Source organism: Urocampus carinirostris, chromosome 14 (assembly GCF_059441175.1).
Source record: "Urocampus carinirostris isolate Australia breed hairy pipefish chromosome 14, RoL_Ucar_1.0, whole genome shotgun sequence".
Taxonomy (NCBI): domain Eukaryota; kingdom Metazoa; phylum Chordata; class Actinopteri; order Syngnathiformes; family Syngnathidae; genus Urocampus; species Urocampus carinirostris.
Genome location: NC_142362.1, coordinates 6,976,994 through 6,994,951, shown reverse-complemented (window position 1 = coordinate 6,994,951; position 17,958 = coordinate 6,976,994). Strand labels below are relative to the sequence as shown.

Genomic DNA, 17,958 nt, shown 5'->3' with positions numbered 1-17,958 from the left:
GAGTTCCAAAACGTGAAAAAGTTTTTTTCCTGGGGGTGCGGGCACGTTCAAAAAGTTTTATAACATGTTTGACGCAGTTCATCAGTAAGTATCAAGCCTATGGGAATGATTTTAGCATGATAAATACCCATTAAATGGCAGGAGTGGCTTCGATTGTCAACTCATTAAGGAAGCCCCCACTTTCTAGTCTTGCTTCCTGTATCCAGAAATTGAAGTGTGTAAGCAGCCCCGTATGACAGGTAGGCATAGTGAAGCCGTGTGATGATAGTCACGAGGCATGAGCAACAGGGGCATCATCAGCTCAGGAGGCAGAGCGATCGTCTTGGGATCAATCGGTCACAGGTTTGATTCCCGTCATCCGTGTTATATGTCTGAACCCCTATCTATCTATCTATCTGTCTGTCTGTCATCATCATCATCATCCGTCCGTCCATCTTTCTGTCTATCTATCCGTCCATCTGTCTATCCATCTATCTATCTATCTATCTATCTATCTATCTATCTATCTATCTGTCTGTCTGTCTGTCTGTCTGTCTGTCTGTCTGTCTGTCTGTCTGTCTGTCTGTCTGTCTGTCTGTCTGTCTGTCTGTCTGTCTGTCTGTCTGTCTGTCTGTCTGTCTATCTATCTATCTATCTATCTATCTATCTATCTATCTATCTATCTATCTACCTACCTACCTACCTACCTACCTACCTACCTACCTACCTACCTACCTACCTTAGGCTTTTTGAAAAGTTTGGACACCCCTGCCTTCAGACTAAAGGTGAGAGGTGAGCTTGGGGTTGACGCATGCGCAGAAGCGTCTTCGGCAGAGAGCGCATTGGAAGAGGGCGCCAAATAGGAAGTAAGAGAACAGAAATGATCGCGATGGTCCCTCATCGAACAACAACAAACATATAAATGATTCGGGATCGTTGACGTGGCCGCGTGCCGCCGACATGGAGGAAACCTACTCGAGTAATGGTAAGAGCGTGCTTTGTTGTTTAGCGTCGCTTAGCCAACACAAACGTTTAGCGACACACGATTTCCTGCAGACTCCATTCGTCTTTTTACACCAAACAACTCGATTGGACTTTTGTTTTGTATTACTAAAAGTACCAACGTAAATCACTCCGAAATTGTTTTAAAAAGTGTCGATCGTCATGCTACTCTGTGTTATGATCGACCGATCGATCATTCGATCGATCCAGTTGATCCATAAGTCGGAAATGAAGGCATTGCCTGATGTTACGTAAAAGTCGGTGATGTTATCATAGCAACATTTTCAAATGGTTTGTTTTCCTCTTCGTTCAGTTTTACAAGATGGTTGTTTACTTTTTTGGGTGAAAGGGTTAGTGTATTTTTTTGACCGCTAGATGTCATCTTATGGTGTAGTGCGGGGTTGTCAAAAGCTCTGGGGCTGCAAGGGGAGGAAAACAACTCACAAGGGCAGACTTGTAGATTAAAAAGGAAATAAGAAAGATAGAGGGGGCTAAAATACATAGAGAGGGAGAGAGAAATGTGGAGAGAGCGAGGGGGAAAGGTGGAGAAAGAGAGAGAGAGAGTTGGAGAGAGAAAGAGAAAGGTGAAGAGAGAGAGAGAGAGAGAGAGGGGTGAAGAGGGAAAGGTAGAGAGAGAGAAAGAGAAAGGTGGAGAGAGAGACATAAAGGAGGAGAGAGAGAGAAAGGTGAAGAGGGGAAAGGTAGAGAGAGGGAGAGAGACATGTGGAGAGAGGGAAAGGTCGACAGAGAGAGCAGTGAAGAGGGAAAGGTAGAGAGAGAAAGAGAAAGGTGGAGAGAGAGAGATATAAAGGTGGAGAGAGAGAGAGATAAAGGAGGAGAGAGAGAGAAAGGTGAAGAAGGGAAAGGTAGAGAGAGGGAGAGAGAAATGTGGAGAGAGGGAAAGGTGGAAAAAGAGAGAGAGAGAAAGAGGGAGAGAGAGAGAGAAAGGTGAAGAGGGAAAGGTAGAGAGAGAGAGAGAAAGGTGGAGAGAGAGAGAAAGGTGAAGAGGGAAAGGTGGAGAGAAATAAAGGTGGAGAGAGAGAGAGATACATGTGGAGAGAGAGAGAAAGGTGAAGAGGGAAAGGTGGAGAGAAATAAAGGTGGAGAGAGAGAGAGATACATGTGGAGAGTGAGAGAAAGGTGAAAAGGGGAAGGGTAGAGAGAGAAATGTGGAAAGAGAGAGAGAAAGGTGCAGAGAGAGAAACTATCAATTTATGGAACAATTTAGACCAGGGGTGTCAAACTCATTTTAGCTCGGGGGCCACATGACGGAACAAAATTTCTCTCGGGGACTAGTAGATTAAAGAGAAAGAAAAAAACGAGAGAAAGAAATAAGAGAAAGAGAGGGAGAGAAAAGTAGAATGGGTGGGACAAAGAAAAAGGGAGAGAGACAAAGAGAGCGTGAGAAACAAAAGAGAAAAGAGAAATAGTGAGAGAAGGGGAAAGATTGAAATCCAAAGAGAAAAAGAAAGGGAGAAAAAGAGAAGGAGAAAGCAAGAGAAGAGTAAAAGAAGGTCAAAAGACACAGAAAGAGACAAAAAGGAACAAAGAGAGAGAGTGTGTGAAAAACAAAAGAGATGGCGAGAGTAAGAACGAAATCCAAAGAGAAATGGAAAGAGAGAAAGAGAAAAGGGGAGAAAGAGACAGGGAAAGCCGGAGAGACGGAGAGAGAAAAGAAAGAGCAAAATAAGGTAAAAAGACACAGAGAGAAAAAGACAAAGAGGAACTCTGCCTATCATGCAGCCCCATATCATTAAGGACAGGAAACAGGGAGCAGAACCCAATCGATTTATCTATCTATCTATCTATCTATCTAGAACCCGATCGCGTAGCGAGGGTTTTGTTTTTCCTTTAAGCTCTCCTATATGAAAATCCCATTTCCTTTAGGCGATTTTGCACAGTTTTGTCACATACATTGACTCCAACTTCCTCCTATTTCTTCATTTGTCTTGTGCATTTTCTGTTTTCAAGACATGACGTTTAGTTGTTGGTCTTCCTTGGATTTCCAGTAGGTCTGACTCAACAACTTTCTCATGCTGTTTGTACTTGGTCCCAATCTTCGATACAGCTGACTGTGAACAGCCCACATCTTTAGCAACCATACGAGTAAAGTTATCTTCTTCAAGAAGTTTGACGATTCTGTCTTTGTCTCAAGAGACATCTCTCTTGTTGGAGCCATGATTTTTGCCAATCCCCGTAGTCCAGGAGCCCTCCAAGGTGTGATATCTGCAGTGTTTTTTTTTAACTGCTGAATAACACGCAGACTTCAGCTAATCCAGGTACCGAATTAAGGAAAGGAAATTGACAGGGAGTGTCCCTATTTTCTACTGAAAATGAACTGATTCCATATTTTTTCCTCAAAATGGAGTGATTCCATATTTGTTTCCCTGCACTTGCTCTAAAAAAGTAGCATTTAGAATAGAATAGAATAGAATAGAAGAGAATAGAATAGAATATACCTTTATTGTCATTGTTACAAAATGGGTTAACATATTGTGACGACAGGGCAGCACGGCGGGGAAGTGGTTAGCGCGTTTGTGGCACAGTTCTGAGGTCGTGGGAACCTCCTGCGTGGGTTCAAATCCAGCTCCCGGCCTTACTGTGCGGAGTTTGTATGTTCTCCCCGTGCTTGCGTGGGTTTCCTCCGGACACTCCAGTTTCCTCCCACATTCCAAAGACATGCATTTCAGGTGAATTGGCCGGTCCAAATTGTCCCTAGGTGTGACTGAGCGAGTGAGTTGTCTGTCCCCGTGTGCCCTGCGATTGGCTGGCAACCAGTTCGGGGTGTCCCCTGCCCACTGCCCGATGATTGCTGGGATTGGCTCCAGCACCCCCGCGACCCTACTGAGGATAAGCGGTGTAGCTAATGAGATGAGATAATGAGATATTGTGACAACGAAATTGGGCATGACACTCCAGTTTCACACATTCACAGTGAGGTAAAAAAGCCAAGAAGATAAAGGAACAGAGAAGATTGCAATGTTTTTTTCTTTATTTCTTTGAGTGTTTCTGAATGCCAACGGGTTTGGAATGACCCTACGATTATTTCCAGGTTGTCTTCTGAGTTTTTTCTACAAAATAAAATGTCTGAGTGAGGGCTTACCCAATACAGGGGATTCCATACTGTTTTCCTGGGGGTTGTATTATCACGAATTTACACAACAGCTTTGTATTGTTGTTTGTCTCACGATGATTTTTGTTTGGAATGATCTAATGTTCAATTAATTTCAATATTGTATTTCCTTAGAGATAAATTCAGACCAGGTGAGCATATGGCCTCGTATGGACCCATTCCTTCTAGGTGCCCTGCAGGTGAGAGTACATCAGCAACAGGGTTGGGTAGGGTTACTTTGACTGGATTACTTTCAATTACTTTTGAATGACTCCAATACCAAATATGCTAATAAAAGACAAAAGAAACTTAATATGAATACATTTACTAAATTTTAAGAGATCAAAGACAGGAGAGGGGCAGCACGGCGGCGCAGTGGTTAGCGCGTGTGCGGCACAGTTCATGTCTTGGGAACCTCCTGCGTGGGTTCAAATCCAGCTCCAGACTTCCTGTGCGGAGTTTGTATGTTCTCCCCGTGCTTGCGTGGGTTTCCTCCGGGCACTCCGGTTTCCTCCCACATTCCAAAAACATGCATTTCAGGTGAATCGGCCGGTCCAAATTGTCCCTAGGTGTGAATGAGCGAATGAGTTGTCTGTCCCTGTGTGCCCTGCGATTGGCTGGCAACCAGTTCAGGGTGTCCCCTGCCCACTGCCCGGAGATGGCTGGGATGGGCTCCAGCCCCCCCGCGACCCTAATGAGGATAAGCGGTACAGCTGATGAGATGAGATGAGATGAGATGAAAGACAGGAGAGAAAGCTTACCACGTGTTGTGAGTCATCATTTTAGTCATATTTAGTTTCTTTTGTCTTTTATTAGCATATTTGGTATTGGAGTAATCCAAAAGTCATTGAAAGTACCGTATTTTCCGCACTATAAGGCGCACCTAAAAGCCTTTATTCTTTTCAAAAGCTGACAATGCGCCTTATAATACAGTGCGCCTTATATATGGATCAATATTAAGTCGCAAAGTCTTGCAACTAAAGCAAGCAGCCGCCGATTAGATTTTCTTCCGAAGGCGAAGTCGTCCGCGGTGTATGCTGGGATTTATATACCGGCGTTTCATTTCCTAACCAATGTGTCAATCATCATTTGAATCAGTCACTATTGGCTAAAGTTATTCGGAGGTAAAGGGGGCGGATCCTTTTTATCATTTACAGGCTCGCATAGGCTAAAGGGGCGAAACAAAGCCTGCAATTGGCCGAAAAAGACGAATGTGAATCACACGTTGGGTTGCACTACGTCATAGAGAAAACATTTTTTTACTATTCTGTATTTGTAAATATTTGACTCTCCTGGATTGACTACGCTCACGGTTGTAAGAAGACCATGGTTACGTATCATTATTGAACGTGATGGCTGCAAGAGAACTTAGGTGAGCTATGCGGATTTATATTTTGCCGGTATCTTGTTTTAGAACGATCTTGATGTTTCTGTGATGAGTCTATTTTTAAACTCAATTCAATTTAAAGTGTTTATTGTCATATGCACAGGTGACATCGTACGGACACCGCATCCGCACGTGTCCACGACACTTATTTGCTTCTTTGCAAGCTTTGGGAATTTTAAGTGGGTAATAAGTTTGAGTGAACTATCTGACTCATTTGTCAACGTTCCCATTGTAGCGCCTTATAATCCGGTGCGCCTTATGTATGGAAAATGTAGGACCTAAAACTATTTTTTTGGGGGTGCGCCTTATAGTGCGGAAAATACGGTAATCAAGTTAAAGTAACCCTACCCAACCCTGATCAGCAAATGGGTTGCTAACTTCAAATCTCGATAATGAACGTGGGGATTCCTCATTTTAGGTGGCTCCCTCCTCCAAGCTGCGCCTTTATTACCTTCGCAAGATTTCTTCTTACGTGCACACCCGGGATGGCTGCTTCCCTTCCTTGACCTGGACCATGTGGAGGCACATTGCATGTCTAAAGCTGCAGCTTTCAGAAGATCTAGCCTGGCTCTACTTTGAGATCTTCCATCTCTTTACCGGACACTCACCGAGTGAACGGCTGGAATGGGCGGAGTGTCTTTTCCAGTGTTCGAACAAAAGTGAGCTGGATCAGCAGAGGAATAAGGTAATACACTCTTGCCTTTTACTGTGTTCGCACGGGTGCTTGAAACCCTTGAAAATGCTTAATGTTGTGTTTGTGCTTGAATTTTGAGTGAAGTGCTTTGGCGCAGCAACTAACAGGGATCAGAATTTTCCGCGGATCCGCGGATTTCCGCTGTTTTTGAACCCCAAAGGCATTCCGACTTTTTCACTTTTTCTCTTGCGTAGCAAACAAATTCAAAATCCGACTGTCTCACTCTTTCCTTTATTGCTCTGGCGCACCCTGGCGGCCGTTAGAAAAATTGGCCGCATTGTCGCACAAGCTGCAGGGACTGAACTGCATTTGAACTTATCTTGCAGTATTTACAAAAAAATCAGTTATGTGGGCAAATTATTTTAATCTTCTAAAAATGTTACTTAAATGATAAATATAAGCATGGTTTTGGACAAGTAAATTGCCTAAAACCCAGGTTTTTTGTGGCGGGGGGTGGGTGGGGGGGGATGGGGGGGGGGGGGGTTGGGGGTCTCCGCCCTGGTTTATTCCTGGACGCTGGCTATTTCAGCTGAAAATGAAAATCTCCATTCTGATCCCTGAACTAACAATAATTCTTTCGATTAATCATCCATCCATCCACTATCTGCACCGCAAATCCTCAGTAGGGTCGCGGGGGTGCTGGAGCCCATCCCAGCTGTCTTCGGGCAGTGGGCAGGGGACACCCTGAACTGGTTGACTTTTTGACATTGCCATATTTCAGGCTCCAAACTCATAGATGAAAAACACAAAATATGTTCTAAGAATCAACAACGTGTGAAAAGGGATTCAATTTATTCAACAATTTATATCACAAATCTTTTACACATCTTAAAACAGAAATATTTGCCCATTCTTCTTTGCGAAACAGTTCAAGTTCCTTAAGGTTTGTTGGTGATCGTTTGTGCACAACGTTTTTCAGATTGTTCCACAAATGCGTGATAGGATTTAACCGGTTGCAGGCCAGTCACAGGGCATGTGTTTAACTTGTTTTCGGGAATCACATTCAGGCGGTTCTGATATTTTAGCACTTATCACAACATTAGTTTGTTAATCAAGAGTGTTTGTTTGTGATTGAGAGAGAGGATTAAAATCATGTTAAAGCTGGCGTCTTGAATGATTAGCTGCTAGCATAACATTAGTTTGTGAACCTAACTTGTTTTCGGGAATCACATTCAGGCGGAGACTGATATTTTAGCACTTATCACAACATTAGTTTGTTAATCAAGAGTGTTTGTTTGTGATTGAGAGAGAGGATTAAAATCATGTTAAAGCTGTCGTCTTGAATGATTAGCTGCTACCATAACATTAGTTTGTGAACCTAACTTGTTTTCAGGAATCACAGTCAGGCGGTGACTGATATTTTAGCACTTATCACAACATTAGTTTGTTAATCAAGAGTGTTTGTTTGTGATTGAGAGAGAGGATTAAAATCATGTTAAAGCTGGCGTCTTGAATGATTAGCTGCTACCATAACATTAGTTTGTGAACCTAACTTGTTTTCGGGAATCACATTCAGGCGGAGACTGATGTATTAGCGCTCATCCAGTCTGCAATGAATGTTGAATTAAGAAACAATTTAATTAAACATATAATAGTTCAAATGTAGCTGAAAGGATCCACAAGCTGGTTGACTATGCCACACAGATGTGAATCAGTTATAAAAAAAAACGTGGTCATGCAACCAAATACCATAAATTCCGGACTATAGAGCGCACCTGATTATAAGCCGCACCCACCACGTTTTAAGAGGAAACCCGTTTTTTGTACTTACACAAGCCGCACCTGTATATAAGCCGCATGCGCCCACATTAAAAAATTGTAACACAAACACAAAACTGATCCAAACCCGACTTCGAGTCCCGCGGTTGAAACTAAATGTCCTTCATTGAAGTACACAGTCCAAAAATCACAGCCGGCAAAATGAACGAAAAATGATACCGGTACTTAAGGTTTGATGCAAACCTGCAGAGTCCGGGTACCCGTTGAAAGTAATCCAAGGAAAAAAAGTCTATTTCCAAAGGTAGGGTGGGAAAAATATATATCCATTATTGTCCGCCGCGACAACAAACAGGTCTCACTCACGTTTACTCCACTTCCCGTCAGCCCCCGTGGTTTTCGCCCCTTCTTTTTTATACGCCCGTACGAAACATATCAGAATAAGTCTCTAAAATAACATATTATACATGGTTACACATATTTACAAAGAAAGACGGTACACCGAGAGAGTTTTCAAAGCTTTAATGATAATAATATAACTTTCATCCCAAACCGTGCCTGTGACAGGTAGCAACACGCTCGCAACACGCTTGCAACACAGTAAACAGGTCTGTTAAAAAACATACCGTACTCGTAAAAATCACGGTAAACCGTCCTCATCTTCCTCCTTAGAACTGAAGCCATCAAAGTCGTCTTCCTCAGTGTCGGAAAGAAACGTCATATAGACGTCGTCCCACGCTCCCATCCACTCCTGATTCTGTGCCCTCCTCTCCGACCGGCTTTTCAGAACCCGTTGGTGATGGTGGATTTTTTGATGCTGCCCCACGCTGTCAGGATCCACTGGCAGACTTGCGGAAAAAGTTGCCTTTCGCATGCGGCCAGTTTTAGTGAAAGATTTCTCGCCGCTAGTCAAGCCAAAAAGTTGCAGTCTTCCTCGGCGCATATATTCCACCGGTCTAAATCTTACCTTTTGTACTCGAGCGCCGCTGGCGGCCGTTAGAAAAATTACATAAATTGGCCGCATCACTGAAAAAGCCGCAGGATTGAACGTTTGGGGAAAAATCTACTGGTAACGTCTGCTTAAGTTGATGCCCGACTTTTTTCTTTGCCTCCTAGAGGTCCGTGGACACACTGCAGTTTCTCCTCTTCCTCTACATTCAACCGTTGAACAGCGTATCTCTGCGAAAATCGCTGATTGGTGAGGAGTGGCCCAGCCATCGCGCAAACTCTCAGTCCTCAACGGACTGCGATGCCAAGACCGGCTCGCAGAACAAGGTCAACACTCTTAGAATATACACCCATTTCCTGCATACATCACAGTATGGTTGCTTCACCTTTTCACAGCGTTCGCTTCCTGTTAGCTTCTTATAGTCACCATGTTTCATCTATACCAGAGCCATATCCCCCTAGTGGTAGGCGGCTAGAGTCTTTTTCTGACTCGTTCTGGGAAATCGATACAGAAGAGGGGATTCCCAGCCGCCTCGCCCAACCAAACTGATGTGTTGGGAGTCATTAGGTGACCAAATCCCCCAATTCCAAACCCCTAATGCCGAGCGCCAAGCAGGGAGGCAATGAGTACCAATGTTGTAAGTCTTGGGTATGACCCGGCCGAGGCTTGAACCAGCGACCTCCCAGTCTCAGGGCGGGCGCCCTACCCCAAGGCCACCGGGCTGCCTCTTGATATAATATTCTTTGAAAACAGCCACAGTCTCTTGGCAATAGGCAGATACAGTTGTTTCAGATTTTGATGAAAACATTCTCCAATCTCCGCTTGTCCTGGAAGCGGCAGCCCTCATAGTCAACTTTCCTTTTTTATTTAATGGGATGGGCTAACATTCCCATAGAATGCCAATGGCAAGGTGACCAAAGGGCAACTGCTATCGTCTAGTGACATGGTGATTTTCTTATTTTTCATTACTGCTTGGTCAAATTTGATAAATTTTATGACATAGGCAAGAGGGCCAGTAAAAATTTGATCACAGGCCGTAACAGTTTGTTTTGGTGGCCATATTGACATGTGCACCCGCCCTGTTATTGATTGACAAACAGGAAGTCACGCCCACCCATCAAACACACTCACACAACTTGCCCCCTGATAGCATTTGCTGTGTGCCATCTGCTGCAGAACACAATGCACGATATGTTGATATCAATGACAATCAAGACAATTCAATTCAAAATCCGCGGGGGGGGGATTACTGTATACTCACAGTATATGTCATCTCGTCATCCGTGGGACAAAACCTTTGTCTTACACCTGAACCTGAACACACAACACGTCTTCAATTAAGTGCCATAAATGTTATTTTATAGAGGGTTCTAAATCAAATTCATTTTTTTGTAGAACTGGGACGACAAGGCCCACCTTTCCTTCATACAGAACCACCTTGCAGAGCTTCTGAAGCTGCTGGTAGATCCCAACCAGTTGTCCGAGTCTGGTATGGTCCCACGCGACTGTCAGGTGAGTGCATCAGCCACCTGTTAGGGTTCGTATGGGTGCTTGAAATCCTTAAAAATGCTCGATTTGTAATGCTGTGTTTTCAAGGAAAGATAAATGCTTGATATTTGGGTCAAGTGCTTGTAAATGTTTAAATTTGTTCCCTTGTTATCTACAAATATGCTTAAAAATGATACAGACACTGCTCCATGGTGGCTTCGCTTTGCCATTGCGTTTATTTTTCCCTCGTGATTAAAAGCGGTTGTTAGTTTGTATGTCATTGTCCTATGAAGCGTGACTGCCCCCTACTGGTCGCGCCAAAGACCCACTATGACATGTCAAGTCACATTTATTTATATAGCCGTTAAACACAAAAATGTCTCAAAGGACTGCACAGGATTACAATTCCTGATGAGTTGAATCTTTTTATTAAAAAATTCCATAAAGTCATTAGCAGAATAAGTAGAACTATTTGGGTTAAGTTGTTGTCTGGTAAGTTTCACTATTGTGTCGAACAAAAATTTCTGTTTATTCTTATGTATAACAACAATCTTAGAGAAAAGCGATGTTTTAGCTGAGGCGAGAGTTACTTTATATTTCAGCAAGCTGTCACACCAGGCCAGTCTGAAGACCTCCAGCTTTGTAGTGCGCCATTTTCGTTCAAGTTTCCTGCAACCTTGTTTGAGTGACCTGGTTTCTTCAGTAAACCAAGATGGATGCTTCTTAGATCGAAATTTATGCCTTAGGGGCGCCACAGAATCAAGAACATTAACCAAAGCAGTATTAAAGTTGTTTGTAAGTGAGTCAACAGACCCAGTGTACGAAGGGAAGGCTGCAGTTACCGTAGGTAATAGTTCTTTTAAAGCTAATGCCGTTGTAGGGCGGAGATTACGACCGCTAAAGCCTAAATTTTCCTTATCACTGTAAATATTAAACAGCACCTCACACTTAACAAGATAGTGATCAGAGATGGCATTAGGATACGGTAACACTGTAACATTTGTGGCTACTACGGCCCTGGTCAGAACAAGATCTAGAGTGTTCCCATCTTTATGAGTGGGCACATCAACTATTTGATTAAAAACAAATGTATCAATCAGTGACTTAAAAGCAATTGAGAGTGAATTTGATGGGGAGTTTATGTGAGCATTAAAATCAGCAATATCTACAACATTGTCCACATAAGTTACTAAGTCTGTTAACAGTTCCGAAAATTCATCCCAAAAAAATTGAGTATGGTCCAGGTGGGCCAATACACAACAACTACCGTAAATTCCGGACTATAGAGCGCACCTGATTATAAGCCGCACCCACCACATTTTAAGAGGAAAACCGATTTTGTACATACACAAGCCGCACCTGTATATAAGCCGCATGCGCCCACATTTAAACATGTAACACAAACACAAAATTAACCCAAACCCGACTTCAAGTCCCGCGATTGAAACTAAATGTCCTTCATTAAAGTCCACAGTCCAAAACTCACGGCCGGCAAAATGTACGGAAAATGATACCCGTACTTAAGGTTTGATGCAGACCTGCAGAGTCCGGGTCCCGTTGAAAGTAATCCAAGGAAAAAAGTGTATATTTCCAAAGGTAAGGGTGGGAAAAATATATCAGATGAACCCATTATTCACGCAACTCCTTTTTCTTTAAGCAACTTTTTACCCCCTCTTCTTTCCTTGTCTGTCCCTCACCTTTAGCGGTCCCCACTTAAACTCGGCACCCCGCGTTTGTTCCGCCCCTCATTTTTCGTTCACCCGTGCAAAACATATCAGAATAAGTGTCTAAAATAAATACAAATAAATACATTACAAAAATATACAGTTGCAAATACATATGGGTTACACATATTTACAAAGAAAGACGGTACACCGAGAGAGTTTTCAAAGCTTTAATAATAATAATATAGCATTGACAGGGCAGCTAATGGTAGCAACACGCGAGCGCCGCTAGCGGCTGTTAGAAAAATGACATAAATTGGTCGCATCACTGAATAAGCCGCAGGGTTGAAAGTTAGGGAAAAAAGTAGCGGCTTATAGTCCGGAATTTACAGTACATAAATTGGTGTTGACATTAAGGACCTCATAACAAGACATGAGTACAAGTGCAAGTATTATGCATCAATTATGGGCATTTATTATGGGCCAAGTAAAAAAATTGAAGTAGCATCCAGGAGTGGTAAATAGTAATGAGAAAAAAGTTCCTGCAACTGAAAATATAAGCTACAAATGGCTAAACCCATCACCTATAAAACTCAAATACATGATTTACTCCTTACTTCCTTTGATGGTATCGGAAAATTTGCTTTGAAAGTCCTTAGAAGTGCTTCAATTTGGCCCTGTCATAAGTAGTAGAGTAACACACCATGTTGTATCGACAGTTGAGTTATAAATTGTTATCAAAAACGCGTTCCAGTACTCGTTACCGAGAACAGCAATCGTGTTGTAATGCTCTAGTCCAGGGGTCGGCAACCTATGACACGCAAAAATAATAATGATTAAATTTTAAAAATGCGCATTTTTACCTGAAAGTTAGACATTTTCAGTTGCGCGTCGTGTTATTTAGAGGCTTTACATTAGCTCCTCCTCTGCTTCGTGTGTCAGTGTGTGTTGCGCGGCGCCTCGCAGAGGAGAGATCAGAGTTTTAGCCCAGGCAACCAAACACACGCGCGCAATAAATGAATAAATCATGGCGGCTCCTCAGGCGGAAACATCTCGTTCTTTCCAGCCAACGTGGACAGACGAATGAGGCTTTGTGGGGGAAAAAATGACCGTGCTGTTTTGTGCATTATGCCTCGAGAGCGTTGTACCTCGCACAGCAAGTGTTAAACGGCATTACGAGACGAAACATGAACATGAATTCAAGGATGAGTCTGGAAAGGCGTAGACATTTACGAGAATTGTCCAGGTACGGCAAACAAACACAGACCCTGAAGACCTTTGTCACTGCTAAAAACACCACCACTGAAGCAAGCTATCACATTGCTCACTGCATAGCAAAGCATAGAAAACCATTTACTGATGGCGGATATTTTAAATCAAATCGTGTGTGTGCGCCCGCGTGCCGTCTGCTTTGCAGCGGCTGCCTTTTCCATCAGCTGCCCTATTGTTTTATTGTCTGCTCCTATCTTCGGTGTTTTTTCTTCCCGTTTTGACAACTACACTATGGATTACTTCTATCCTATGGACATGGGTTTTAGCGCACAAAAATGCGTCTAATCAAGGAATCAACTCCTTGCCCTGAAGAATTCTCGTGCTGGTGTGATGAAGGGGCCTATCGTGGAAGAAGAGCCGGAGCTATCTAAGCGGCTAGCGGCGTTATAAGTCTTCGGTACCATCCGTAATCATGGTAAATGCGAACTCACGACCAAATAAGATCATCGAGTGCTGGTGGAAAACATCGAAGCGCACAGGGAGCGCAGTTGCTGTGTTTTGCGGAAACGTGGCTCACGTTTAGCATTCCGGACGCTAACGTGTAGCCACCCGGAGCTACCCGGAGCTATCCGGCTTCAACGCCGCTAAACAGAGACACGAAAGCCGGGGGGAATCGGGGAGGAGGCAGACTTGCTAACACGAGGTGGTGTATCCCTGGATTTTCACAAAGAAAAGATTTCCATCTGCCGCAGGGATGTCGAACTTTTGGACTGGCGTGACGTCATCCACTCCGCTACAAGCACCCCTAGGGCATCATGTTCATCTGTTAATAAACAACGGGGTAGACTGCTGGAAGTGTGAATTTCCCTACGGGGATGAATAAAGTATCCATCTATCTATCTATCTATTTCAAGTTTTGCTATTTTCTGCAACAAGATAGCATTGATGAATGGTATGCTAGCTGTCCATAGCACTTGTTTTTTGATTGTAGTTCATTGATAATGAGGAATGGTTGATTCTGGTTAATTCTTGTGGCAAAAAGTCATGGATGGCTACAGGCTTTTCCACTTGTTATTCACATTCATTTTTTGGTTGATTGCTGACCCCTGCTCTAGTCCCAACACAGTCTGCCACTTTTTCTATTGTAGCTCAGCTCAAGCTACAACAGACTTATGACTCTCTGCTTCCAGATCTCCATGGAAGCCGTGCAGAGCTTAGACCTGCTATTAGAGGGCTGTGTGCAGCCGGACAGGACCGTCCAAACCGTCCATAATTTGCTGAGTAACCCTCTGCTCCAGATGCAAGCTGGCTACTCTGCCATCAGGAATTCCTTCTCTCTGTACAAGCTCATCTCCTGCCTTCAACAATATCTCACCCTCAATCCCTTTGGCATCACGTCCTGCCTTCGCTCCAAGAAGCAGCTAGCCTGGGCACAAAAAGGTACCCCAGAAGAGGCTGCGTGTGTGCGCAATTGCGCACTACCCAGAGCTTTCCCGCGCACAATAAAATCTAGCCAGCTCACAAAAATCAGGGCTCGAAATTGCTAATTAAAAAGCGAATTAAGTCAAAGTTACAGTGCATGAAGGTAAAAATACACGGGTTCCCCTGACGCTGTGTTCTAAATGCGGTATTTTGAAGTCAATGTCGAAGTAGAACGAAGTTGAGTAAAGTCAGTAGAGTTTTTCGAGAACCGGCTTCTTCGGCTCGGCTCACTAAAAAGAACCGGCTCTTTCGGGTCCCAAACGGCTCTTCAGGTTGTTTTTGCTTCTTTCATCCCTACACGACCAAATATGACCAAATTGTGCACCAAATGACTTAAGGGAAGGGGGGAAATAAAAGAAAAAAATGCCAAAATGAGAAAGTATTGAAAAGCTGAGAAAAAAAATGAAACAAAAGAGGAGAAAAGAGAAAAAACAGCAGGAAAAATTCAGAAAAAAAGCCAGAAAAAAAGAAAGAAGCAAATAAGGGGAATAAAAGGTAAAAGAATAGAATAGAATATCCCTTTATTGTGATTGTTACAAAATGGGTTAACATATTGTGACAACGAAATTGGGTATGACACTCCAGTTTCACACATTCACAGTGAGTAAAAAACCCAAGAAAAAAAAGGAACAGAGAAGATAAGGTTATAAAACAAGGAGGATAAGGTTATAGTTATTTACACTAGATTTACACAATAAATGTCGGCATGTTGGATGTTACATACAGTTTGGTATCGTAAGGGTTTGTGCAATATGCATTTGGTGCAAAAATAGTCATCATAGTGCAAAAAAAATGACATTCACAGTGAGTAAAAAACCCAAGAAAAAAAAGGAACAGAGAAGATAAGGTTATAAAACAAGGAGGATAAGGTTATAGTTATAATTTACACTAGATTTACACAATAAATGTCGGCATGTTGGATGTTACATACAGTTTGGTATCGTAAGGGTTTGCGCAATATGCATTTGGTGCAAAAATAGTCATCATAGTGCAAAAAAATTGACAACATTGTGCAAGGTGAGAAAACAAAAAGCAAGACAAAAGTAACAGCTAGGAAAAAATAAACACAAAAAAAAGTAGAAAAACCAGGGAAAAAGAGGATAAAGTTTGTGTTGCATTCAAATAATTTCCAATGATATCAAGTGAATCTTGTTGCCAACATCGTACTTACACTGAAAAATGTAATTAAATGCAGTTCTGTATCGTGCAACCGACTAAATAAGCCCCCAAAAATGTTAGTATTATGCGACAAAAGATACCAGGATTAAAAGAAAAGTAAATCTTGTGAAAGAATTGTAAAGAAATGATGTTTGTAGGCCCAGCAACCTTTGCAATCGTACGTGAGTCAATTCATTTAAAAGTGAAAAATAATTTTGCATTGCCGGAAAATCCGCAAAATGTAACTTGATGAAGTTTTGGACATGTGTTGGGTTTAAGTCCCCAACATTTTTAATAAAACGCTCTGAAATAAAAGAAGACATAGAGAATCGGTCATTGAGAATTGGTTATTTTATTAATCATTATAATGAGAGCGGCGGAGACCAGGCTGTTACAAATCTCCTCTCTCACTTTGAAGAAATCTCCGATCCCTCCCTTCTTAAGGTTCGCACTGTTGCTACGCGGAGTTAATTCATCTTCTTTCGCACGGCCTGCTTTCCACCCGATGATGACAGGTGACATCTGTCCTCCTTTCTTCTTAAAAACAACTTGAGTTATTGCATATTCCAGGTCAGGGTGCACCCACTGGAATGTGAGACAGACTGAACAAAAAACAACTCATGGCCTTGAAGAACAGCTTACGGCTGAAAACCCTACAAAAAGGGCTGAGAACACTTATAACATATTAATGTCAACTGTAGGATAAATATATGTATATAATTCCAACAACATGTTTGATTCAGATTCAGATCTACTTTATTGTCATTCTAGTACACGTGTATACAGAACGAAATGTCGATACATCTGACCCGCACAGTTTCCTTGAATGTACAGATATAAATAAAATGTTGTATTGAGTTGGAGTATTGAGTACCAATAATATACTGAATAATTATGGCTATGTATAGTATTTTACAGTAGCGCAAATAGTGCAAGAGGAGCAGCTAACCAGATGTGCAAAATGGGCAGTCAGGTAAACAAGTCAGGTAAACAGTAACAATAACACTGTAAGTACAATAGTGCAGAGAAACAGATGTGCATAATGACTTAGTTGCCACACTTGGGATTGCCGTTGCTCTCTGTTGTTTCAGGCGTTCCTCATTGACTTTGTGTGAATGCTCAGACCCCTGGAAAATTACAGGGAACATTGCCCCAGAAATCTTAAATGATTCAAGAATCTCCTTTGAACATTCACTTCCTCTCTCCTCGCAGTTGAGGGAAGTTTAAAGCCGGCCAAGATAGCCCGAAACACGCACGTGGCCCCGGCTGGTAGCAGGATTGTTCTCATGTCTCAGGTGTGCAAGCAGACATTGGCAAAAACCTCTGACAAGATGACAGGGGCCCACATCAAGATCCACCGATGCTCTGATGCCTTCATCTACCTCTTGTCGCCTCTCAGGTGAGTTAACATCTACTCACGGATCTTGGGAAATAAGAGAAGAACGGTATTGGGTTGAGAGAGAGAGAGAGAGAGAGAGAGAGAGAGCCCGACCGACCGACCGACCGGGTTCACTCCTTCGTTAAACGACACTGACATTTTCAATTCAAACGATAACTACAGTGGAACCTCGGCTCTCGACCATAATCCGTTCCAGAACCCTGTTCGAAAACCGATTTGGTCGATCACCGAAAATCGTTTTTGCCATTAAAAGTAATATAAAATCATTTTAATCCGTTCCAAATCCTTGAAGGCTTACCATGAACGTAAACATGAAGCTAACCCAGGTTAATCGTACGTTCGCGTTAGCGTAATCTTCCGTACGAAAGATTACGCTAACATAAACGTGTAAAAATTAAAAAATCAGGTCGTTTACACGTCATTTAGCACCGGGGTCTCCACAACAAGTGGTGAGCGGTTAAAGGATAAAGAAAAGATTTATGAATAGGATTTCTTATCTTTGTGATGGTCTGCAGAATCCATGCTCTATTCCCTCGAAAGAAGGGAAACTTGCACATCTTCATATTTTGCTATTATTTCTTTCTTAAATGCAATAGTTGTACGCACTACTCTTCTTTTCTCACCTGTAGCAACTTTGCTGCTTGCACCGACCTTCTTCGGAGGCATAATTAGGGGTTAAAACACTCCGTTCACCGATATTCAAAACTAAAGCAAAA

At 42.6% G+C, this 17,958-nt stretch overlaps 1 protein-coding gene across 1 annotated transcript in view; it reads left to right on the top strand.

The window, feature by feature from the left end:
• Positions 1 to 808: 808 nt before the first annotated feature.
• The window catches only part of tbccd1 (TBCC domain containing 1), a 30,057-nt gene continuing 12,907 nt past the window's right edge, over positions 809 to 17,958 (top strand). The window contains exons 1-7 of the mRNA XM_088353308.1: positions 809 to 964; positions 4,229 to 4,293; positions 5,899 to 6,165; positions 9,007 to 9,165; positions 10,235 to 10,351; positions 14,394 to 14,643; positions 17,056 to 17,242. Coding sequence (XP_088209434.1) covers positions 940 to 964; positions 4,229 to 4,293; positions 5,899 to 6,165; positions 9,007 to 9,165; positions 10,235 to 10,351; positions 14,394 to 14,643; positions 17,056 to 17,242 — 1,070 coding nt within the window. The 5' untranslated portion in view covers positions 809 to 939. The remainder of the gene's footprint in view (positions 965 to 4,228; positions 4,294 to 5,898; positions 6,166 to 9,006; positions 9,166 to 10,234; positions 10,352 to 14,393; positions 14,644 to 17,055; positions 17,243 to 17,958) is intronic.